The 26,815-nt window shown below is 36.1% G+C and overlaps 2 protein-coding genes across 6 annotated transcripts in view; one reads left to right on the top strand and one right to left on the bottom strand.

The window, feature by feature from the left end:
• Nucleotides 1-26,815, bottom strand: part of LOC134218394 (obscurin) — a 189,780-nt gene that overhangs the window by 74,560 nt on the left and 88,405 nt on the right. For all 5 annotated transcript variants that reach the window (XM_062697331.1, XM_062697333.1, XM_062697332.1 and 2 more), the window contains exons 3-7: nt 18,920-19,050; nt 18,671-18,841; nt 7,294-7,425; nt 7,047-7,223; nt 6,710-6,875 (exon numbers count right to left, since the gene is read on the bottom strand). In XM_062697331.1, coding sequence (XP_062553315.1) covers nt 6,710-6,875; nt 7,047-7,223; nt 7,294-7,425; nt 18,671-18,841; nt 18,920-19,050 — 777 coding nt within the window. The remainder of the gene's footprint in view (nt 1-6,709; nt 6,876-7,046; nt 7,224-7,293; nt 7,426-18,670; nt 18,842-18,919; nt 19,051-26,815) is intronic.
• LOC134218395 (protein hobbit) overlaps nt 1-26,815 on the top strand; it is a 153,723-nt gene that overhangs the window by 99,094 nt on the left and 27,814 nt on the right. The gene's annotated exons all lie outside the window — the stretch shown is intronic.

The raw sequence follows: 26,815 nt of genomic DNA, 5'->3' as shown, positions 1-26,815 counted from the left end.
TTGGAGAATCTTTCGAAAATCTGATTTTTCTTCGGAAAATTCAAAGATATTTCTTCGGAAAAGCAGAAGATTTTTCTTTGGGAGATCATACGATGTTTCTTTGAAATGTCAGAGGGTTTTCCTTTTTAGAATCAAAATATTTAACTTTGAAGATTTTCCTTCAAAGAGTCGGGAGATTTAGGAGTCGGGAAAACAGTAAATTCTAAATCAGATGATTTTGAATATCAGAAGATTTTGAAAATCGAGATACTTTCCTTTGGAGAATCAGAAAACTTTCCTTTTGAAAGTCAGAAGATTTCCTTTTGGAAAGCCAAAAGATTTTTCATTGGAAAGTCAGAAAGTTTTTACTTTCAGAAACAGAAGATTTTTTTGTGGAAATCGGAAAAAAGATGTTTTTTCCATCTTTTGACTTTTGAAGAAGAAAAATCCTTCGAAAGTCAAAAGATTTACCTTTGGAGAATCAGAGGATTTGCAGTTGAAAAATCAGAAGATTTTCGATTTAAAAAGCGGAAGATTTTCTCTTAGGAAATCAGAAGAGTTTTCTTTAGAAAATAAGAAGATTTTTCTTTGGAAATTCAGGAGATTAATTTTGGAAAATCGGGAGATTTTTCTTTTGAAAATCAGAAGATTTTTCTCTGGAATGTTCTGATTTTCCTTTGGAGAATTAAAAGGTTTTCCTTTGAAGAATAAAAGGATTTTTATTTAGAATTAAAAATCATTTAAAAAAATTAAAGAAATACGCTTGGAGAATTAAAATATTTTCTTTTTGAGAATGAGAAGATTCTCATTTGGAAAATCAGAGGATTTACTGTCGGAAAATCAGTAGATTTTCCTTTGGAAAACCAGAAGATTTGGAAAATATGAGTATTTTGAGAATCAGATGATTTTGAAAACCAGAAAATTTTACTTTGGAAAAGAAGAAGGTTTCCTTTTTTCTAATCAGAGGATTTTCTATTGAAAAGTCGCAAGAGAATCGAAAGATTTTTTATGAGAATAAGAAGATTTTCATTTAAAAAAAAAATATTTTAGAAATCAATTTTATTTTGCTGTGGAAAATAAGGGGATTTTCTTTTCTTTTATTTTCATTCAAAATGCAGAAGATTTTTCTTCAGTAAAAACGAATTTTCAGTCCGTAAAATAGAAAAATGTTTAGGGAAAAGCTAAAGATTTTTCTTTGGAAGATCATAGGAATTTTGCTTTGGAAATTCATAAGTTTTATCTTTGAAAAATCTGTAGATTTTCCTTTAGATAATCAGATGATTTTCCTTTCTAGAATCAGAAGATTTAGCTTTGAAGATTATGAAGAATTTCTTTTGAAAAATCAGGAAACTTTTCTTTAAAGTGTCAGGTGTTTTTTTTTCAGTAAATCGGTAGATTTTGCTTTGGAAAATCAGGGGAGTTTTCTTTGGAAAATCGGTAAACTTTTTATTGAAAAATCAGAAAATTTTCCAATAGAAAATCTAAAGGATTTCCTTTGGAGAATCAGAAGATTTCTCTTCGGAAAATCAGAAGGTTTTCCTGTGAAAAATTAGATGTTTTTCGTTTCGAAAATCAGAAGATTTTTTCATTAGAAAGCCATAAAGTTTTTACTTTGGATAATTAGGATATTTTACTGTGGAGATCCAGAAGATTTTTTTTGTAAAAAAAGATTTTTTCTTGGAAAATCAAAAGATTTTTCTTTAGAAACTAAGATGAGATTCTTTTATAAAATCGCATGATTTTCATTTGGAGAATCAGATTTTTCTTTGGAAAATCATAAGAATTTTCTTGAAAAATCAGAAAAAAATTATTTGAAAAATCAAATGATTTTTCTTTGGAGAATGAAAAGATTTTCATTTGGAGAATCAAAAAAAAAAAAAAAAATCTTCCGAAAATCTGATTTTTATCTAGAAAATTTGAAGATTTTTTGTAGCAAAATGAGAGGATTTTTCTTAGGAAAAGCAGTGGATTTTTTTTAGAAGATCATAGGATTTTTCATTGAAAAGTCAGGTTTCTTTTTAGAATCAAAAGTATTTACTTTGAAGATTTTCTTTTAGAAAGTCAGGAGATTTTCTTTTGGAGAATCGGAAAAATTTTCTTTGAAAAATCAGAAGGAAAGTCTTCTGAAAATTTTCCTTTGGAGAACCAGAAGATTTCTTTTTGTAAAGCCAGATTTTTTTTTTGTAAAATAGAACAAATCGTTTGAAAGTCATAAGATGAGCCTTTGGAGAATCAAAGGATTTGAAGTTGATAAATCAGAAGATTTTGTTTTGAAAAAAAAAACAGCAGATTTTTCTTCAGAAAATAAAAAGATTAGTTTCGGAAAATAAGAAGATTTTTTTTTTGAAAATCAGAAAACTTTTCCTCTAAGACAGAGGATTTATGATTTGATTTTCCTTTAGAGAATCATGATTTTTTTTTGGAAAATCAAAAGATTTTTCGTTGGAATTTCATATGAGATTCCTTTGTAGAATCAGAAAATTTGTCTTTGGAAAACCAGAAAAATTTTCTTTAAAAATCAGAAGAATTTTCTTGAAAAATCAGAAAATTTCTTTTCTTATTTTTCTTTGAAGATTCAAAAAATTTTTTTTTTCGGAAAACCAGTAGATTTCTAATCTGATTCTACAAAGAAATCGGTAGATTTTCTCCGGAATACCCGAAGGTTTTTTTAAATCATAAGCTTTTCCTATTGAGAATCCAAAGGTTTTTCTTTGGAGAATTCGAAGATTTTCCTTATGATAATGCAAAGTTTTTTATTTGGAGAATCTTTCGAAAATCTGATATTTCTCCGGAAAATTCAAAGATGTTTCTTTGGAAAAGCAGAAGATGTTTCCTTGGGAGATCATACGATTTTTCTTTGGAAAATCATAAGATTTTTCTTTGAAATATCAGAAGGTTTTCCTTTTTAAAATCAAAATATTTGACTTTGAAGATTTTCTTTTAGAGAGTCAGGAGTTTTTTTTCGGAAAAATGATAGAAGATTTTCTTTTGGTAAATCAGAATTTTTTTTTCAAACAAGAGATTCTGCTTCGGAAAATCAGATGGAATATCAAAAAATTTTGAAAATCAAGATATTTTCCTTTGGAGAATCAGAAAACTTTCGAAAGTCACAAGATTTCCTTTTGGAAAGCCAAAAGATTTTTCATTGGAAAGTCAGAAAGTTTTGACAGAGGATCTTTTTTTTTGAAAAATCAGGGGATTTTCGATAGAAAAAGCGGTAGATTTTCTCTTAGAAAATTAGAAAACTTGTCTTTAGAAATTAAGAAGATTTTTCTTTGGAAATTCAGAAGATTAGTTTTGGAAAATCAGGAGATTTCTCTTTTGAAAATCAGAAGACTTTTCTTTGGAATGTTCTGATTCTACTTTGCAGAATCAGAAGATTTTCCTTTGGAGATTCAGAAGACTTTTTCTTTATAACAGAGGATTTATGATTGGGTTTTCCTTTGGAGAATTAAAAGATTTTTCTTCGAAAAATAAGAATATTTTTTCTAAGAAAATCAAAAGACTTTTCTTTGGGAAATCGAATGAGATTATTTTGTAGAATCAGAAGATTTTTCCTTGGAAATCAGAAGGTTTTCCTTAAACCGTCTAAGACGAATTAAGTACTGTCCATTTAATTCCACCAGTTATTTTTCGTTATCTTTGCAGATACGTATTTCGACCACAACTGTGTGGTCGTCTTCAGTGTCTTGTACTTGACTCGACTTAAGACAAGACACTGAAGACGACCACACAGTTGTGGTCGAAATACGTATCTGCAAAGATAACGAAAATTAACTGGTGGAATTAAATGGACAGTACTTAATTCGTCTTAGACGGTTTAATACATTCCACTAAAAAGAGCTTAATATATTTTTCTGAGGTTTTCCTTTTTATTCCTATTGCTTTTCTGATTTTCCTCTGAAGATTAAAAAATGTTTTTATTTGGAAAACTAGGAGATTTTTAATCTGATTCTGGTACTCCAACATTATTTTTTGAAAATCGGTAGATTTTCTCCGGAAAACCGAAGATGATGATGATTTTCCTATGGAGAATTAGTTTCTTTTGAAGAACTCGAAGATTTTCTATATAAGAATGAAAAGAATGAAAAGAATCTTTCTAAAATATGTTTTTTTTTCTTGAAAATTCAAAGATTTTTCTTTGGAAAACTCAGAAGTTTTTCTTTTAGAAAATCAGAAGTTTTTGTTTTGGAGAATCAGAAGATTTTTCTTTGGAAATTCAGGAGGTTAGTTTTAGAAAATCAGATGACTTCTCTTTTGAATGATTTGAATCTTTTCAGAATCAGAAGATTATCCTTTGGAGATGCAGAAGACTTTTTATTTTATAACAGAGGATTTATGATCTGAGTTTCTTTTGTAGAATCAGAAGACTTAAGAGGTGAGCCAGCCTAGGGCTCAAAGCCTCTCAAATAAAGACAAAAAAAGAATCAGAAGATTTCCCTTCTAAAAATAAGAAAATTTTTGTTTGGAAAATCAGAAGATTTTTTCTTGGAAAATCAAAAGATTTTTCTTTAGAAACTAAGATGAGATTCTTTTATAAAATCAGATGATTTTCATTTGGAGAATCAGATTTTTCTTTGGAAAATCATAAGAATTTTCTTGAAAAATCAGAAAAAAATTATTTGAAAAATCAAATGATTTTTCTTTGGAGAATGAAAAGATTTTCATTTGGAGAATTAAAAAATTAGCTCCCGAAAATCTGTTTTTTATCTGGAAAATTCAAAGATTTTTCGTTGGAAAATTAGAAGATTTTTCTTCGGAAAAGCAGAAGATTTTTTTTGGAAGATCATAGGATTTGTATTTGGAAAGTCAGAAGGTTTTCCTTTTTAAAATCAATAGTATTAACTATGAAGATTTTCTTTCAGAGAGTCAGGAGATTTTCTTTTGGAGAATCGGAAAAAAAAATCTTTGAAAAATCAGAAGGAAAGTCTTCTGAAAATTTTTCTTTGGAGAACCAGAAGATTTCCCTTTGTAAATCCAGAAGATTTTTCTTTGAAAAGTCAGAAGACTTCTCTTTGGCCAAGCCAAAGAAGGAATTTCAAAAAGTTTTCCTACAAAAAGTAGATGATTTTCTTTTCGAAAACCATTTTTTTTTTGAAAATCAAAAGATTTTCCATTGGAAAGCCAAAAAACTTTTTTTGGGGAATCAGAAAAAAAATTATTTTTTCCCTTCTTTCGACTTCCGAAGGAAAAAAATCCTTCGAAAGTCAGGAGATTTACCTTTGGAAAATCAGAGGATTTGCTGTTGAGAAATCAGAAGATTTTTGATTGAAAAACCTGGAGATTTTCTTTTAGTAAATCAGAAGATTTTCCCTCTGACAAATCAGAAAATTATCTTTAGAATATTGTTCTTTAGAACATTAAATGATATTTTCTTTGAAAAATTGAAAAAACAAAAAATCTTTGAAGAATCGGAAAAAGAGAATCAGATGATTTTTTTTTCAAGAATTAAAAAAGTTTTCTCTGGAAAATCAAAATATTTCCCTTCGAAGATTCTGATATTTTTTTTAATTGAAAAATCAGAGGATTTTTGTTTGGAAACCCGGAAGAATTTTCTTTGGAACCTATTTCGTGTGTTAAACCTCTCTACACACGGTCAAATATTGCACCAACTTATCTAGTTTCCTAGAAGTGGGTCTCATTTTCACGAACAATGCATTGCAATTTGACAATGCCTTGATGTTTTTTTTTCTGTTATGGAGTTTCGACTGGATTGCATTTAATACATGTTGTGTTCTTGGCTTAGTAGTCTTTTGATTGAATCGAATGAACTATAAAGTTGTTATTTCGACTTTTCGGTTCTGATTTGGCACCTTCTTCTTTATCACTGAAGAAGGTTTCAAATCCGGGTCGAATCGTCTGGAACAAGAACATTATAGTTCGTTCGATTCAATAATAAGAAGAACATAACACGTATTAGATCTTCTTTTTCTTATTCTTCAATGGCTCTACATTCCAACTGGAACATGGAACGGCTTTTCCACTTCAAGCGAAAAATTAGGAATGAATTGAATAAAACATACATTTTGTTAAGAAAATTATTTTGAGCTTTTTAGTGGAATGTCTTCACTTGTCATAAGACGAGTTTGTACCATCCCAAGTCGAGTCAAGTACGAGACACTGGAGACGATCTTACTGTTGAGGTCGAAATACGTATCTGTTAAGGTACAATCAAGTGGTGGAATTAAATGGGATGGTACAAACTCGTCCTATGACAAGTGGGTAAAACATACATTTACATCTGTATAGAAGCAGCTATATTACTATCATAGGTTATTTATTAAAGCATTCTTTTTGTTATAACTCTACCCTGTCAAAAAGAATTAGATCAACTCCAGTTTAAATAGGATTTGGAGTAGCCTTATTACAATTAGACTTATTACAATTTAGTACATTTTTTGCATGATAAATTTCTGCAACAGGTTACAGGTGACAACAGGTTACCACATTTTGCAGCATGTAAATCAAAGCGACCGTGAATCAGCGCAATATTTCAATTCTGGCGCAGACAGATCTTATTTCTGCAATCTGCGCGATGGCGATCACCGAAAGAGTGAAAAGTTGTGAACTGCTTCTGCGCACCCGGCAAAAGTTGTATAATTCGAGCAAATCATCTACTTTTTGTGCTTTTAATTTTCACCACCCAACGCTAGGTGGTGTAACTAGCTTTCAGAAAAGCTTGCTTCACTTAGCTATAACGTTTTTCACAAACTTTTCCATCGCTACTTACCATAAAAAAGTCCCGAACGACGTCGTTCGCTGCGAGAAACTCCTGCGCAAGCGGCGCATCTCGGCAGTACCGCACGTGTTTGTCAAAGTCACGTTCCAACCGGAGGAAAGTTTTGCCAATCATTTTCGGATTGTTGGCGTAGTACTTGACACCTTCGATGAGCACACTGCCCGGCGAACGCCATCCGTTCCATAAAAGGGTCGCAATAAAAGGGGGAGAAAATAACATTTTAGATTTTAAATTGGTCGGAAAAGGTGACACGCTGCTTTGGAACGAAACCAAGCGTGGTGGCGTGATTGCCACTTGAAAGGTAAAAACAAGTCATAAATACACTTACGTGTTGTGGAAATCCGCGATCTGTTTGAAATTGTTGAAGATGTCGTCCTTGTGATCGCGGATCATGCGAGGAATTTTGTTGTCCGGGTTGTCAATGAATTTGATGTAGTTTTCGACGACCAGCTGCAAATCCCGGCCGAATTCCTCCTCAGTTTCAATCAGCTCCCGAACGACGGCTCTGTGTTTGAAAAAAAAAAAGGCATTAAAAGGTGTAATCAGAAAATGAGGAATTTCAACTAAAGACTTACTCTCTACGGTACGACGCATCGTTTGACTTCTCACCAAACACGGCCTGGTCGGTGTGCATTGTGTCCAGTACCGATACTGGTATCCAACCTGCTTTAGCATTGTCGTCCCCGTCAAAGATTCGTACTTTCCACCTGTGTGTACATATTCAAATAAAAACATTAGTTTGGCCCATGGCTTTAGCAGAATTTCGACCATAAGATAATTGGATATATGCTGACTTGTTTGCATAATTGGCAAGCAGCAGTCAGTCGTTCCGATTCGATTGTGAACTATCGACAGACAGCTATAGAAGCTAGGCAGTGCGACCACACTGATGGAGACGCGTGGTCAATCATGCAGTGCTTCGCTTGGTTGACTTGTTGGAAGAGCTGTGGACGGACAGTTTAGCTTTTCGCTCGATCATCGGCAATTTTGGCTAGCTTCTCATTGACTTATACCTAGTAAGGTAGGCTATTCAAAAATACAGCAATACCATGTGCAACCGATATATGATCTCTACGATATTATAAATATATTACTCCCAATATTTGGAAGAGTCGTTCTTTTGTGAACAAAGTTTGGCCTTATTTTTTATTCAGCTTTATTTTTGCAATTCCTACATTTACTAAAATTCCCATCTTTCAGAAAAATCTTGATTTCTCGACTGGACCGATTTGTAATCTATTATTATGACACGAAAGGTAATGAAAATTACTCCTGACTTCTTTTGTTTTTTGTATCTTTATTAGGGAGACTTTCAGCCCGAGGCTGGCTTGTCTCCGAACTCCTGGCTTCTATTTATATGAATAAATCGCGTTATTATTTATTCTTCTTGATTTTAACTGATATGGTCTTCAATCCTTCTCTTATTATTTTTTAATGAAAAGAAAAATGTTATGTACCTAACACTTCTAAAAATTGTAGATAAAGTTTTCTGTTTTGAGATTGAATTCGCCATCGCAACAATTGACTCGTTCGCATTTAATTTTCAATTAAACGTACAAGCAGTTTAATGTATGTTTAATGTAAATCGATGGAGGTAGTAGAATAACAGGATGGCAAGTGTCATAGTGACCTACAACCCCTCCCTTTTTCTGGAAGTCATTTTCAAGTGTGGCCCAAGTCTTTTTCCTATATAACTGTGAAATTGTTCGACATTTTTACGTGACCAAAATAATTTTATTATGTTAAATGCTTGTGAATCGTAATTGGATGTTGAAATCGTCTAGAAGACATTATTTGGCCATTATTTGGTAATTACAAAACGGATTCTAGAGCACCGTAGAATTTGCGGTCGAAAAGGCCTAAATTATGTAACCTAAGAAACGTGTTTTTACATCTCGATTTTTTTTAATTTCATGGAAATAAAAATCGGATATTCTTTCTGCAAAGAAACTGGGCAACTGATTGGTACGCAACAGGTTCCGGATGTCATGTAACTTAAATTTTCACCGAAGAAGAATTTACAGCTTTGTTACCTCCAATAATTCTCATAAGGGAATTGTCAGAATGCTTACATAAGCTACAACGTCCCAACCTTCAGCAGGTAGAGGTTTCATTTTACTTTTATTGCAGGTGTAAACTTTGACTACTTAGCATAACATATAACACCTTTCTGCATTCTAGTGTAACAAAAAGAGTTTAATTAGGTTAGTTGCGTTGACGCTTCGTTGTCTTCTCCGAAAGCACTCGAGTGGAACGTCCACAACCGGTAGAAAAAGGCCTAAATCTAAAATCAAAAATCTTCAGCACAAACTTCAGAATTTCATGAAAAAAGAAAAACACTGATTATAACTTTCGGAAGTGCAACAGATTATCTGGTGTCCACCTAATTTGGCAGAACTCATCGAATCTCTGGTATAAGAGGCCAATCTTGAGCAGCCCGACACCTCAATCTTTTCAGAGTTTCATCAGCAGTTCGGCAATTCATGAAATGGAATAGAAAATCTTAACGGAGTGTCGCCAGTGCTAGTCGATAAGACTATCCATGGTGACTGTGGAACAGTGGCATCAGCATCCAAGGAATAACAGTGAAAGTGTATGAGTGTAGAAAGTGATCAACAAGTTCCCCAACGCGATTTTTGAGCTTGTTGTCAACGGTGTTGAACTTAATTTTAAGATAAAAAGAAAGAAACTAGGTGAACAAAGTTTAGAAAAAAAGCGTGTTGTCAAAAGAATCGTTCCACCGAAAGAAGTAAAAGTAACGCTGCAAACGTCGCTATGTTATCCAAATTCTTTACACTGTTTCAAGTGCCTTAAGTTTAGACATACAAGCAAGTATTTGGAAAAATTGCATGAAGAACGGGGAAAATTTTTCATGAATGTGTAAATTGTGGCGGTGAGCATGACGCTTTCTTCAAATGATGCCCAGTTCTGGAACAAGAAAAAATAATAACGTAAGTGAAGGTGGACAAAAACGTATTATTCTGGGAAGAAAGAAACATAGCCTACCGAAGAGAAGCAAGCAGCTAACCCAGCGGTTCTCAACCTGGGGTACATGTACCCATGGGGGTACCTTTGCCGGGCCCAGGGGGTACCTCGGTCAAAAATGCATAATGGCGGATGTATTACAATTTTAATCAAAACTTATCGATAAAGTTTTGATAAATGTATAATTTTATGATTTCAAAATTTTGTCTTGTACGATCAGTAACTCAAAGACTACTGAATCCTGTCCTGCACAACCACCACAGTGGATGAAGGGCTTTGGGACAAAAGATCAAAAGGACAGAACGACGAACGAACAAATTTAAAAAATCTTCTATGCAATCAACCTGATCGAAACAAAATGTTGAACCATATGTTAAGAATATGGTTCTGAACAAAAATTCAGAGTCTACACGTTCGGTAGCCTCCATTTGAGAGACACGAAGGCTTTTTTCCTCAGTTGCTTCGTTGCAAGAAGATTAGATAGAACCATATTTATACGCTTCTTGAAAGCCTCCTTCTAAGGAGCTCGGAGGACTCCTTTCAAGAGGATCGGAGGACTCCTTTCAAGAGGTTCGGAAGTCTCCTTTCAAAAGGTTCGGAAACCTACTTTCAAGAGGTTCAGAGGCATTATTTCAAGAGGCTCGGAAGCCCCCTTCCAAAAGGCACGAAAGCCCCCTTTTAAGAAATCTGGGAGCCTCGTTACTAGAGGCTCAGAAGCCTCCTTTCAGCAGGCTCGGAAGCCTTCGGAAACCTTCTTTCAAGAGGCTGAGAAGCCTACTTTTAAGAAGCTCGGAAACCTCTTTTGAAGTGGTTCGAAAGCCTCCTATCAAGAGGCCCGGAAGCCTTCTTTCAAGAGGTCCGGAAGCCTCCTTTCAAAATGCCCGGAAGCCTCCTTTCAAGAGGTCCGGAAGCCTCCTTTCAAGAGGCCCAGGAGCCTTCTTTCAAGATGCCCGGAAGCCTCCTATCAAGAGGCTCGGAAGCCTCCTTTCAAGAGGCCCAGGCCTCCTTTCAAGAGGCCAGAAGCCTCCTTTCAAGAGGCCCAGGCCTCCTTTCAAGAGGCCAGAAGCCTCCTTTCAAGAGGCCCGGAAGCCTCCTTTCAAGAGGCCCGGAAGCCTCCTTTCAAGAGGCCAGAAGCCTCCTTTCAAGAGGCCAGGCCTCCTTTCAAGAGGCCAGAAGCCTCCTTTCAAGAGGCCCGGAAGCCTCCTTTCAAGAGGCCCAAGCCTCCTTTCAAGAGGCCCAGAAGCCTCCTTTCAGAGGCCAGAAGCCTCCTTTCAAGAGGCCCAGGCCTCCTTTCAAGAGGCCCGAAGCCTCCTTTCAAGAGGCCCGGAAGCCTCCTTTCAAGAGGCCAGAGCCTCCTTTCAAGAGGCCCGGAAGCCTCCTTTCAAGAGGCCCGCCTCCTTTCAAGAGGCCCAGAAGCCTCCTTTCAAGAGGCCAGAAGCCTCCTTTCAAGAGGCCAGAAGCCTCCTTTCAAGAGGCCAGAAGCCTCCTTTCAAGAGGCCCAGAAGCCTCCTTTCAAGAGGCCAGAAGCCTCCTTTCAAGAGGCCAGAAGCCTCCTTTCAAGAGGCCCAGAAGCCTCCTTTCAAGAGGCCCAGAAGCCTCCTTTCAAGAGGCCCAGAAGCCTCTTTTCAAAAGACCCAGAAACATCCAAGAGGCTCAGAGGCGTCCTTTCAAGATGTTCAGAAGCCTCTATTTAAGCCTCCTTTCAAGAGGCCCGGAAGCCTCCTTTCAAGAGGCCCGGAAGCCTCCTTTCAAGAGGCCCGGAAGCCTCCTTTCAAGAGGCCCGGAAGCCTCCTTTCAAGAGGCCCGGAAGCCTCCTTTCAAGAGGCCCAGAAGCCTCCTTTCAAGAGGCCAGAAGCCTCCTTTCAAGAGGCCCGGAAGCCTCCTTTCAAGAGGCCCAGGAAGCCTCCTTTCAAGAGGCCAGAAGCCTCCTTTCAAGAGGCCCAGAAGCCTCCTTTCAAGAGGCCCGAAGCCTCCTTCCAAGAGGCCCGGAAGCCTCCTTTCAAGAGGCCCGGAAGCCTCCTTTCAAGAGGCCCGGAAGCCTCCTATCAAGAGGCCCGGAAGCCTCTTTTCAAAAGACCCAGAAACATACAAGAGGCTCAGAGGCGTCCTTTCAAGATGTTCAGCAGCCTCTATTTAAGTGGCTCGAAAGCCTCCTTTTAAGAGATTCGGAAGCCTTTTTTGAGAGCTCTGAATAATGAAAATTTCAGTCAACTTTACGGCGAGTCATATACCCCATCCCGTTAATTTTCATTTTAATTTTTCTTATGAATTACGCTTTTTTTATTTGCAGCAAAAAGTAGGGGTACCTCAATTAATGCAAAAGTGCGAAGGGGTACCTCTCTAGAAAAAGGTTGAGAACCGCTGAGCAGACCCAACGAGCTAAATGAAGGAAGAAAAATCTATGCAGAAATTAGTGAGACCATCCCAGGACAAAAAATCCAGGGATTTACTGAATTTCGGGATTTCTCGAATCACAGGAAATATTTTTTGAAATCCCGAAAATCTTGGGATACCAAAGACAAGTACAAAAAAAAACAAATGGGGGAAGCCCCTAAATGTTGAACGACTAATTTTGTCGCCTATTGCTGAATTCCCATAAAAAATGCCCTTGCGTTCAACAATAGGCGAAGAAATTAGCCGTTCAACATTTGGCGAATTACCCTTACTTAAAAAACCGAATATGTTGTTTCTATGTTTGCTTTAAAATTCTGCGAAAATTGTCAGCAGTTGTCCTTTTTCGAGCGTTACACGGTGTAAAAAAATTGATTATTATTATCATGTACCTCTGATTTTTTTTTCACAGAAAGTTAGGCAAGGCCACTAGAAATAAGGTACGGAGTGTTTAAAAATATTTCATCGGCGATTTTTTGAAAAAAGGGATTTTTATTGTTTTCTTTCTTAATATACCGTCTAAAAAGTCAATTGGTAACTCAGCAATGGATAAATTATTGTAATTAGCCCTCAGAATTAAAAATATACATATTTGTAGCTTTTTTGTATAGAAAACCTATCTTAAAACGAGTCTAAAATTTATAAGAATATTGTTTTTTATTGGTTAAGGCGTTCTTTTTTTTCAAGTATTTCTTTTGTTTTTATTTTTTGCGTTTTTAATAATCTTCTATCTTCGGCATATATGCTGTTGTCTGATGAATATTAACTTGAATATTGTTTTGCAATTCTAAATTTTGATATTTGCAATATCTGACCTGCCCACTAAAGTGCGCCGTATTTTAATAGATTCATAATATTTTCTCTTTTAAACATATGATATTCCTTGTAATTCATGCGTAAGCATCACTCGTCATTTACTGGCCCCTCACTATGTAGTGTATGCAGCACCTTCCGCTCGGAAAGTTTGAAAGCCTCCTAGTCTGCTTCTTTACATTTCATGTCCGTAATTGCTTACCGGTAGAATTAGGGTATTATAAAGAGCGAATTTCTTTTCCGTCTGTATTATACAAGACCTAACTTAGGCCTAAAATTTGTTATGTACGCCGGAGGTAACTCTATTCGCAATAGAAATACTTCACAGTAAACGTCTTTGTCAGAATTTGCAAACATTTCAAAGGTATTTTTCTACACCTTCAAACACACCTCTTTCAAGCACTATATCAGCACAAGCAACACTCAGCTTATCTCTGTTTCTACACTCAACCATGTACTTCATCTCGGCAGTACTTACGCATATGCTCTTGGGTTTTGCAGACGAAATGGTGGAAACTTTTGTCTTACTGAAGATTGAGATGGTAATTCACTCTACAAATTGTTATAGTAATTGTTATAAATGTGGTTGGAGGTTTTGGAGAAATTGTTTCCTTTGAATACTTTGGATTGCTGTTGCGAATACGGTCTTTTACGATTGTCGTAACCAACTTACTGCCCACTGTATGAATGACCCACACAGAAATGGAATCACTCAAATATGGGACAGTTGGGCTTGTAGCAACAGCTCAACTTCGGTAACATGCAGTCGGAATTGAATTTCGCTCTGTATACAGCCCTAGCTCAGCCGATAGCCTATTTCGGATATGAAGCGTTAACACTTAGAAGGCCAGGAAGATTTATGGGTTTCAAGTAAAATGTGCTGCAATAATATTCAGTGTGGGTCTTGTACATGGCGTGTGCCACAGTAATGATGATACACTGTATCTAGAGGAAAATATTATGAATTCTATAAAATATGTCAAACTGACGAAGGGCTGGCCATCGAGTGCGAATGTCGGAAGATAAAAATGTGGATACAACAGATAACCAAGGCTGGGTATAGATGATATTTGCAGAAAAAAATTGTCAACAAAAATGTATATTTTTAATTCTGAGGGCTAATTACAATAATTTATCCATTGCTGGGTTTAGGAAAAAAACAATAAAAATCACATTTTTCAAAAAATCACCAATGAAATATTTTCAAACACCCCGTACCTCATTTCTAGTAGCCTAGCCTAACTTTCTGTGAAAAAAAACAGAGGCACATGAAACTTCGATAATAAACCATTTTTTACACCGTGCGTCATGAAATATTCGTAGAAATCTGGCAATCATTTGCAGTGCGGTAAACAATCAAATCGACTTGTACCAACAGCGAACTTACTTTTTGGTTACTGCCTATATCCAGGAAGCGAACGTTACTTTCCGATTACAACATCAAAGTTGTTAAAGGAAGAGCTTATTGCTCTAAAAATAAAAAGATGTACCATGCCGTACTTCGTCATTCATTGGGCTAGTCAATCAAAAACTGGATAATTAACTTGGAATCTCGAGAAAAATGACGACACCAAAAATACAATATATTGTCCTACTATTAACGAGCATTATTTAGAACTTATGTAATTAAGCTGTTGCAGTGACGATGTGTGAGTCAATGTGTCAAGTGTGACTAAAATTCCAAGGTTTACTGCATCACGTCTATTCAATTGAGGCATGGACATATTTTAACAATAGTACAAAAATGTTTTTCTTCGAAGTTGATCGAAATAGTAAGGCCATCATGGTGCTTCCAAAGAATAGGGTCGTCCATCACAGAAATTTTTTTATTTTGCGGAATTCTGAGATGCAATGTTCTACAAAGTTGTAGCGCAATTCCGATCAATTTAGCTTAAAAACTTTTTCTGTAGGTCTTAAGTTGGCTGATTTAGAGCAATTTTTCCTACTTGAATTAGGGTGTCCCTTAAAAAAACAGTGCCCCTTAAGTAAAAACAGTTTTCGAAAAAGTCGTCTTCGAGTGAATTTTAAAGCTAAAAAAATACAACTTTTGATATATAAATATACACAATATCTTCTGCCGATCAAAACTTATAAGGGAAGGTGACCGGTTGTCGGCGCCCTTTTTTTTAGTTCATAACTTTCCTACATTTGCACAATGTGGTGATATTTTCATACAAATGGAAGCCTATAGGCATAAGAAAATAACTGGTAAAATGTTTCGATTTATTCCATCTATCGGAAATTTGTTATTAACATTTTGTTGTTAAGCGTTGTTTTTATGTCATTCTGAAAAAGGTGGTCGGTTGTTGGCACCCTCAAAGACTCATTTAAAATTAAAAAATATGAATTGAGGGTGTTATGGCTGAAAATATCGAGATTTTTTGTGGCAATGGTAATGAAATTTATTGCATTTAAGTACATTATACACATTTTATCAAGATTTTACAAAATGGTGATTTTTGCATACAACTTGGCTTATAGCCTGAAATTAGGTAATAGACTGATGATTTGCCTTGATATTTCACCGTTGCCACCTGGGTGCCAACAACCGAAATTAGTAACCTTTTAGAAAAGTGAAAATGGTATGGTTTAACTGCGACCGCTACGGTGGTACTCAATATTGAATCACAAAATAGAGTAAATTTGCTTTGTAAATACGTAATGCACTTATCTATCCGACTGTTTTGCTTTTATTTATAACACTTGAAAAATGACAAAAAAAATTTTGGAGTGGGTTTTCACTTCAAGACAAAATTTTCAAAACGACTTATCTGCTTTGATTCAAACAAAGATTCAAACGACGATTTGACGAATCTGATAGCTCTCCTACGCAAAACAGCACCATCAACAGGTAGCGGAAACCTTCACCTACCTATTGGTGGTGTTGGCTTGCGTGGGAGAGCTATAAGATTTGTCAAATCGTCGTTTGAATCTTTGTTAACAAAAGCAGATAAGTCGTTTTGAAAATTTTGTCTTGACTTGATAAAAAATGTTTTCTCTGAAAAATGAAACAAAGGTTTCTAAGTGCTTTGGAAATAAGCATAACAAGATCGTGCTTATATAACACACGTATGACATATGTCAAAATGAAAATATCTATTTTCTGTTAAAAGTTACGACGAAGTGCCGACAACCGACCAGTGCCGGCAACCGACCACCTTACCCTATTTGTTTTCTGTCAAAATTACGTATTTTTTTTTTACAAAAGTTGATATCTCCGATTGAGGCAAACCAAAAAAATGTGTTTACACGACATTTGAAAGAGCAACTCATATTCTTTATTATGTGAAAAAATGGAGATACGATTTTTTTATCTTAAGTTTTACCAATTCGACTAATATCATATTTTTTCAAAAAAATTGATATAGTTCAACAACGGAAATAGGTAGATACAGACAATGTTCATGATAGCAAAACACGCGTCTTGAAAAGCTCCAAAAGTCTTCAGAAGGTGACATTTATGAAAAACCAATAACATATCTCCAATTTTTTGACATTATAAAAAATATGAGCTTCTTTTTGAAATGTCGTGTGAACATATTTTTTTTCTAGTTTGCCCCGACTGGCGATATCAACTATAGAAGAAAAAAACGTAATTTTAACAGAAAAAAAGATTATAACTTTTGATCGACAAAATATATTGAGCATATTCATACATCAAAAGATGCAATTTTTGAGCTCTAAAAGTCACCCAAAGATGACTTTTACAAAAAATCGAAAACAAAAAAAGTAGATCAAAAATACTATTTTTTAAGGGACACCCTAATTTAAGCAGCAAGTTGCAAGTTGCATGTCAGAATTCCGCAAAAAAAATATATTTTTTTGATAAGAAAATTATTTTGAGCTTTTTAGTGGAATGTTTTCACCTGTCATAAGACGAGTTTAAACAATCCCATTGAATTCCACCACTTAATTGTATCCTGACAGATACGTATTTCGACCTCAACAGTAAGGCCGTCTTCAGTGTCTCGTACTTGACTCGACTTATATTTTTTATTTTTTCCTTGATAGACTACCCTATTTTTGATAGCACCATGATCAAAATACGTAAAAGAAAGGCCTAGGGTCCTTCGTAGCTTAAATGGTTAAAAGCACAAATCTAGCGTACTGAGCGTCGTGGGCTCGAGTCCCATCGAAGGAAAGTAGTTACCTCTAATACATTTTTCAAATCATAAACTTCCACATAATGTACATATTCATATCTGAGTTTTCAAAACATTGTAAGCGGAAAAGAAGCCATAACCAAATAAGCATTTACGGTATCAAAAGAATGGTAATTTAAGAAAACCTGCTTTGGACATTCAATCAAAAACAGAGTAGGTGCTTACATCATATGCACTTACTTTCTAAGTGTGAAAAAAAAAACATTAGAGTGATTCAAATTTTGACTGTTTTGCCCCCCGATGCTTAAACGATTGCATTTTCCATTTTAATAATCCTTCTAAATTTTTAGCAATTTTGGATGTAATTTGACTGTGCACACGTCATTTGAAGTTTGTATGGAAATTACTGTGAAAACTGACCCTTATGTGGAAGACCGTTCTGTGCTATGGGCCATGAACTATTTAAATATAACAAAAACAGTGCCTACACAGAATACTTCTCAAGCTGAAAGGCAGTTGTTGTTGCTAAGCGTTTTCTCGTTTGGAAGGAAAGTTATGAAGAAAACAAAAATGCTCATTATTGATATTGATGTTATTCTTTTACGTGTTAAATTGGATTTCCCACGAATCAGTATTTCCTTCATAACTTTTCTTACAAGCATCAAATCGTTTCGCAACAAAGACGACCTGTTTCCTTGTAAAATTTCTTATGTTGCCGATGTACTCACATGTTGTTAGAGTTTAAAGGGAGGCGTTCGGGAACGGTTTTCCATGAAAGTTACTGTTTTCATAGCAATTTTCATACAAACTTCAAACAGCGCTCACTCAATTTACATCCAAATTAGTCAAAAAATTAGGTGAGTTAATAAAAGGGCAAATGCAATCGTTTAAGCATCGGGGAGCAAAAAAGTCAAAATTTGAATCACTCTACTGTCCATATACCACGTGGACAGTTTAGGGGGAAGGGGTGTATGGCGATTGCCCACGGTTCATACAATTTTTTGAAAATTCCACGCTGGGAGAGGGGGTCATAAACTGACCAAAACTTGTCCACGTGGTATATATGGACAACCTCAAAATGTATAACGACTTAATAGTAAATGGAAGATCCATCACTTGCTGCTGGATCCCAAGTCATATGGGTATTCCTGAAACGAAAAAACTGACAAGGAAACCGAGCTGTCTGTCACGCACGAAGTAGTTGACTAGAAGAATCATCAAAACCCATTTGACCTGACAAAAATAGGACTCTGGCCGAACACGATAGACGTTAGCCGGTGACAGGGTCCAAACAAAGAAAGCGTTAAACTTATTTATTGATTAATTTAATTTGACTCACTGGCAACGAAAAATTTACTTTATATTAGCCAAATGGCTTACACAATTCAATGGAATTACCCTTGTCAAAATGGTAACCTCTAACTCGAAGTATAACAATGGTAATATGTAGTCACGGACATCTAGAGTCAGAAGGTCTACACGCAACTCAACAGCCTGTACGAGTGTAAACTATCAATCGTTATGGCAATACTCCAAAATGACTTGAATTGCCTGGAATGACGAGAGTTCAATCTCTCGACGAAACCAACGAATGTGCAAAACATGTTCAACTTCATTCATTGTGGTCAAGAAAATTTCTCTAAGTTTGAACAATACTCACTTTTCGTTCGGTTTCGGCTGATACTGTGGCGGCTGTGGACTGACGCTTCTTCGAAACTGCGAACTCTGGTGGTTCTTCTTCGGTTTGATGGATAGTTTGTGCTTGGAAATGGAACTATCGAGCAGACTCTCCGTCTTGCCAACATTCAGCTGTGGATCCAGTTTTGGCCTCCTATCGGCGAAAGGGTGGAAAATCCAAAAGTCATAAATCATGGGGATCAACTTGTTCCATGGGCGGGGGGATACTTACTTTGCTCCGGCGACAGCGACTGTAGCAGACTCACCCATGTCCAGAACTTCCACCAGATCTCCCACCCGCACCGAGATGGAATCGGGCCCTTCGGCATCGTAGTTTTTGTTCACCACCAAAATATCGTACATCTGGGCAGAGAGACATGATCAAAAGAAGAAGGTTAACTCTGGGTAAGAGGTGGAAAACGTGCAACAAGTTTCGGATGTCGGCGTCCGCTAATGATGTGCAGTAATTAATTTTTAAGTACACAGATGATCTATTTTCGTTCCGCCGATTGCGAAAGAGTATTACCAGAGGATCAGCCGGTTTACGGTAGCTTCAGCCAAAATCCATACGTTGGGAGCGAGTCGTGTTGCTTCTCCAATTATCTAATTGAGTAATAAATTTTACGGGACCAGAAACTATTCAAAACTCAGTATAATTAATATCGTGAGAATTAAGTACCTATTCACTTCTCATTCATAGTGGCATCGATTCCATTGGGACGACATGTACCGTTTCCGTGTAGAATCGTAAATCCGATCTTAACGACTATTATCAATCTTCACGGAATAGTGATACGATGTTTTTATGTCGACGGGCTTAAGGGCCCTCGGAAGTCATTAATCTTAGATTGACGAACGAAGGAGGAATGTGTCCGCATATTTGATGGTCATTTAATTTGGTGCATCGCGGAGAGTGTCGAAGTCAAAATAAAAACATAAATACTTATACTTTCTACAATCAAATTCATCTCACAGCTGACGAGGCTCAACTTTATAAACAAAGTTGTTTCCTACCGCTCGCTCCAATCCCATTGAGCAGCAATGAACGCTCATCATCGATTCGTTATTCTTACGAGCGCATCAAAAGGCGCAGAGTGAAATAGAGCATATCGACCGAAAATTAACTTCAGCTGAGTATTATTTAGTGCCCAGAGTGCAGCTGATCCAGTAAGCGTCGTTGTCACAGATAATTCGATGCAACGCATATGGGTACAATAAAAAAATCATTAATTAGATTATTGGTCTCCTCTGTTATAAGACCAGGTGGCAGTAGTTGAGCTTACTCTAACCCAGAAAATATCCTATCATGCTTTGTTTGACTCGTGTATTGGAGAATCATGTTAAATCATCTTCAACTCAACGAATCTAGCGTCGGTATTTTAAACTTACGATGTTTATTGAATGCTATTCTTAGCTTTGGAGACAACATCTGCTTATCTGTGGAAGCGAATATTCCACACCACATGGTTCTACCCCACTTCGGAAAAGGTGAGAACGCGTCTATTTTTGGCCAAGTAGCATTTCATTTTCTACCCGTTTGCCACTTTTCCCGCACAAAATATATGTCGAAATAAACCCATTATTCAATTGGTGGATACTCTCGATCGCGTTCCTTAACCCGATGAGCTGTTCTAACCACTGTTTTCCTGCTGGTAAGAGTAATAACCATCTCCCAGTGATGGGTGTAAGCTTTGTTTATCCCTCTCGTCACGATGACCGTCCCGGTGGTAATTTTACGACGGCGTAAGGCAATATCAACAACCAGAATGTACTGACACTGCCGGAAATTTTATAGGTTTGTCACAGACAAACAGACGTTGAGCACGTAGAATTAGGTTAGAATTGTTCGATTATATCTGATCGTCTAAGCGGGCGTACTCGACATTGTTCTCGGTTATGCATTACACTGGAAGATTCAATCGAATCAGGTACATTTGTCTGTGATTAGGTGTTAGGCCTCGGAAAAGGTCAATCGCAGCGTGGATGGTGTGTTTGTTTTCTCGGCGAAGTCCTCATAATTATCGTTGAAGATGTCATGTGCTCGCAGAAGCCGACGATGTCTACTGGGGCACTTATGGTAAATGTTGCGTAACGAGAGAAGACCATTAGTCATAAAATTTTAGCTCGGTGGACGCGATTCGATTCGAATCAATTTGACAAATCCGGGACCTGCCGGGGCGATGCGCAACATATTAGTCGATCTTATTGGCATGATCGACCAGATCTAAAAATAGAACCGATTTTGGGTGCGAGCAAAATCATATTGGTTTAGATGTGAAACGAAAGCACACACATTATCTGTCTAATTCATGAGTGTAATCGATAGGTTTGAGTTTGCCATATGGAAAAATGTTCCTTTCTAGTGTTTGTTTGATTAGTGAAGTTGATTGACAGCTAAAGAGCCGCCGTGCCGGTAGAAAGTAAACGCATGGAATGGCGCATATGAAAGTGTACCTGTCAGAGTTGACCTAGAATAATGCTTAGTTTCCGGTGAAATGAATTTTTGCCAACTGCTGTCACAGATGACGCTCGTACGGTCAATGGACTACGGTGGCCTACAAATGTGTGTATAAACATCGGGAAGTATCATTGACTTCTGTGAAACATTTGAAGGTCTTTCTGTATAACCTGCATGTTTGCTGTATAACTAAAGCTTGTCAGTTCTGTTCGAATTTGGAGGCTATCGCAGATTGAGTCTCTAACCTTCCGGGACTCTTGTGAACGACAGGTGTTTTGACCCTTCCTTCGGAAGTGTATATAATTTCGCTTTGTATGCGTTACGCAGGTGTGTTACGTATTAATCTATCAATAAATCTCTTGAATTATGAAGTAAAATGTATGGTATTTGGAACAAATTCACTTTAATATTGAAAATATAATTATGACAAATGATATGATATGGAAATATGCATATTTTTCTGGTTTGTTTCAAAAAAACAATTGATTTTAATTGAGCAACATATAGAAGCATGTACCAAACAATCTTCTCAGAAAAGCAAAAACGTGAAAATTTAAAAGATTTCAAAAATTTCTTCAGTGAGAGCTAGATAGCAAATGTGAGCATGTCTTGAGACACTAATAGACCACTTATATGCATGTATGGGTGCGTTTGTGTGCAAATTCTGAAATTTACTGACATAAAAATCTCACTCATTTTTAAGGTATTAAACATGATTAGTATTACAAAATTAGACATCCATAAGGCGAAATATATGTTATTATGGAACGCTATTAAGTATCGTTCAGATCAATGACTGATTTAGTTAGGGGCCGTACACTAATTACGTAAGCATTTTTTCTTGGTTTTTAAACCCCCCCTCCCACCATGTAAGATTTTTTCCATATAAATCAATTTTTATTTATATGGAGCGTAAAAATATGGCCGACCCCCCTCCCCCCCTAAGTGCTTACGTAATTAGTGTACGATCCCTTAGTTCTGGATTAATAATTATCGAGGTCTCTGGAAATTACGAATATATGTATATGCTACCAGCGTTACGCTAGTTACTAACCATGTTACAATAGCTATTCATTTCGACGAGCGCCTAATAGATAGGCAGCATGACGTACAGTGCGTTTTCGTTCATTTTGTTGTCACTCAACCCATGAAATCCGCCTTTTGGTAGGCAATTAATTTGTCACTTTATACGTTCAATCGCCGTGGAAGCTCAGTTGTTTTATCTCGTTTTAAATATTGGAGTCTGACAATATTTCCTTATGACTATGGAAGGGCCAAAATCCCACTGTAGGTGGATTAATCTGGGTTTTTTTTTTAAGGTGTTGTACGATACGATACGTGTCCAAAATGGTTAATTACAACTCAAACATCAGAACCATAACTTGCTATGGCTTTGTAACGTTTTCTATGGCTTTTTTAGGGTCTGTCTCATTTGGAGAATTAAACTTAAAAGTGACAAGTCGCTAGTTAAAAAATTACCCTATCATAAGAATGGCTGGTGCTACCCAGCATTAGATTAGTTATCAGACAAAATATACGACAGCAAGAATGAAATTTTGGTGGTACATCTTCAGCTTTATGATCAATAACCCCCAAAGTGAGATGAATAATCCATTTTTCCACTCTCAGTAAACGAAAATGTCTGCGAAAGTTGAAGCAAAAGTTATCCTGAAAAACTTTGTTGATGACGCCAAGTTCGTAATTCCTTTACTTTTGGAGATTTGTTTATGCCATCAAGCTTTGAACATGTTCATGATAATAAGTATGAAAGCATATGGAGACGCATGGTACATTGTGACTAAAATTTTTGTGCGAAAATTAATGCTTTATGATATTCTACATACCAGTGAGAGCCATTTACATCAAGTTACTATCAAAAACAACCAAGCTTTAGGTTAAGGCCTTCTTGAAGTTTCTCAGGGGTAATGACAAAATGCGGAAGATTGAGATGTGACTGCAATGAGTTTTGTGGAATCTTGTTTTTTTTTTATTCTGGAGTATGGATTTCTTTTTTTGCTTGTTAAGTTATTTTTACTACTAGAAGGCTATAACGATGCATTTATTTAGTGGAAAAGTGAGTTGAAGAATGTTATAACAGTTGCTACCCGGCGAGATTGTTTCATATTAAGCTTCCTGCATCTATGTTCATCTCATTCGCTCATTTTTCAAAAAGACGTATGACATTGCTGACGTATAACAGCTTTTTCGCTTCATAATGTCTTTCTGGATACGTGTTACGACCTGGACGATGGGACCGTTTATCTCGTACCTTACTAAATTTGAGCCAAGTATGAGGCATTGGGCACGTTCTGTTAGTATTGAAGTGGAGATACGTGTATGTAGAGTTGAAGTCAGTCGGTGGAATTGGGTGGAGTTATGCTGACTCGTTAGGGACAGGAAAAAAAGGAGTAATCACTCAGTCAATTTCGATCTATTCTGCCCTCCAAGAGAAACATTTTCTGTACAACTGTTCTATATTTTTACGAGTCGTAGGTTGGATATGGCACCTTTAAACATTTTATAAGGAACATCACTATTAGGTGTTGTTCACAAATTACGTTCCGATGGAAGGGGAGGGAGGAAACCAGGCCGTGCGTTACGATTCATACTAAAAAGCAAAATCTTCAATACAAAATGTGTCAAAAAGGGGAAAATGCCCGATCAGGAAAACATAACAAAATAATAACACACTTAAATCAATGGTTGTTATTTATAGCACCGTGTGTAATAATTAAATAATTCGATGGGAAATAATCTTTGACCAGTTTAATTTTATATCAAAAGTATAACAACATTAGTTATTTATATTTTCACCGAAATTGCCTTAATTTTTTCATACGTAGATATTGGAGAATAAATCATAGGTAGCCACCTTCATTATTACTTGAGCCACGTTCAATACGAAAAGCCAATTGCCTACATTATGGATAACAATCCGTCATTTGTATCATACAGGATTTTTATACGTAATGTACGCAAATAATCTTTGATATAGTTTTTTGTACCAAATAATTATATCAACGTTTGTTATAATGTTGACATTAAAGTATTAATTTATGTAACAATTGTGTTACGGCTAGTGGGATTTTTGTTATAGTTTATGTTATTTTAACCAAATTTAGCCACATTTATGACACATTTTGTTACAATATTTTTAATTCCCTTGTTATGATTTTGTTTCGCATTATAGATTAAAATTAAAATTTTGAAATTTAGCGTTACTTCAGCATGGTCTTGCTTTGTAGCCACGTATCTTACCTCACGGCTAAGGAAGGCCCCACATCTGAATATATTTTGGACTTTAAGCATGTTATTCTACTCAGCTTACTTCAAATAAATAGAAGAATACGGTAAGAAGTCGTCGAGAAAATATGTTACGTTAATTGGACTAAATGAAATAAAAGGCTCTCTAGAAGCATGATAATAATGAAAAATCTGATTGATCCACCAAGCGGTGTTTGTGCGGAGTTAGAATTTCATAGCGCGTTTTTTTGTATATAAATTGTATTTTGACCATAACTTTCGATCCCATAGTCCGATCTGGCCAATTTTCAATAGGAAACAATGGGACAGGATTTTCCCCGTCGAATGCAATTTATTGCAAACAAATCGGATCAAGATAAGTGCCTAAAAGATGAGTGAGTTTTATTTTACGCACATACATACACACACGCACACACATACACACAGACAGACATCATCTCAATTCGTAACACTATGGGTCTCCGGACCTTCTATCACAAAATCGTCTTGTAAGTGAATATATAGCCTTTTCGTTACACCTTGGTGTACGAGAAAGGCAAAAATATAGGTTTAATACAAAAACCACCAGGGATCACCAGTTTGTGCGAAGTATTGAATATATTTTGATTAAAAGGTTGTTGCATTCGAGAACTAAAAACTTTGTAAATATAATGTTTATTTACAATTGAAACGTATGTGTTCGTGCACTTTTTCATAATCGTTGCTTCCGTGTGTGGCCACATTATTGTGCCGGGTTCAATCTCACCCCCTTTGAGCGTGTATTTTCTTATTCAAGTTTAGGGGAAGTGGCCCCCCATACAAAATGCCTTTCGGGTGTTCCCTCATACTTACCGTGTTTGAGATGTTCGTAACGAAACTAGACCTAAAATTATGTAGGTGAAAAAAAAGTGTCAAAATAATTGAACCGTTTGTTTGAGAAACTGCATATGTAATTATTTTTATATATTCTAAATCCTCATCTAAAAATACGTATTCTGGCAAAAAATACGAAAAAAAATTTTTGTTTGGGAATGTATGAAATTTTTCTATTTTTTCTAGTTTGAGAAACTACATATGTCCACGTACTTTGAAGAGCAATTGTGGAGTACTGCTTACATTTTTTGCACTGAAAGTGCCCCAGGGTGTTGAATTTTGCCAAAAACTATTGACCTGTATCGAAGAAATCGAAAGATTCGGTGCAAATTTGTTCAAAAACAGTTTTTTGTTGTTTTCTCGAAAAAGTGTAAAATGGACTTATGCAGTTTCTCAAACAAATGATTTAATTGGTAGAAAGGTAGAGAAAATCGAAATTTTGCACATTTTGATGAAATTGATGAAACTTTTTGGTTAGTGGGACTAACCTACAATGTACTAGGCGTCTCCACGCACTTTCCATACCAGAATTCTAATTCACCGACACGATTTAGCTGGTAGCTTTTAGGTTGTTCCATAAAAGTTGTCAGCTAAAAAGCGTTTTGCCTAATGAGTTTTCCGGCAACAAAATATCATCACTTTTCGGACATGTTAATATTATCATTATGGTTTGGATTTTCTATAATTTTAAGATGACATTAGCTAGCAAAAATACCGCAAAATACCGGTGAAATTCGTTACAGCTAAGACATTAAAGCCAACCCCCGAACAACTTGACATTTAGCCTTAGTTTCGCGTACTCACTTGGAAATCGCAGATGGCGCTTCGAAACATGAACAATGGGTCCATCCTACGCCACCGTCACACTTTTTCTCCATGGAAGTCATGTTTTTTGTTTCGTCATTTGTTGTCTCAAAATAACAGACAGGATCCTCATTTGAATAGGGCAGATGTTTAATTGCGAAGTAAATATAAAAAAAATAAACAAATAGGAAAACAAATATTTTTTCTATTATTCGTTCGTTTACTTATTATGCTCAAGTGCATTAAGCGCAACGGAGCCAAAACCATTATTCATTGTTTTACAATTTTGAGCATCAAGCTCAAATACGAATTAGATAATTCAGAGAACTGTAAAACTGATTGAAAAAAATCGAAATTTCTTCATGACAAGGCAGTTTAATTTTAATTCACAAAATAACGCATAATGTTTCTCATTTGGGAGAATCTGTCTTTTGCGCTAGAATTCCGCTTGTATTACTTTCTAAAGCTACATCTTCCGTGTCCATTCTTCCAACTTTCTTAATTTTGTCTTCATGATACCGCCGTCGGGGTGACAAATGGTCAAATGGGGGTGAGAATGGGCCACTGTTTCAACTACATGGAATGCTTGTAGAATAGATTTAATGTATCCGAGGACAAGAAAACTGAATTATAAGAGACCTTTTTGAACTATTTTAGTATCCGCACTCCTGACTGTCGGTGAAGGGGCTGACCCATTCCCACCCTTCAGACCCATTGTCACCCCCGACGACGGTACTCCATATTAAAATG

Source organism: Armigeres subalbatus, chromosome 2 (genome assembly GCF_024139115.2).
Source record: "Armigeres subalbatus isolate Guangzhou_Male chromosome 2, GZ_Asu_2, whole genome shotgun sequence".
Lineage (NCBI taxonomy): Eukaryota > Metazoa > Arthropoda > Insecta > Diptera > Culicidae > Armigeres > Armigeres subalbatus.
The sequence above is the reverse complement of the archived record's forward strand: the minus strand, read 5'-3'. Positions and strand labels throughout refer to the sequence as shown.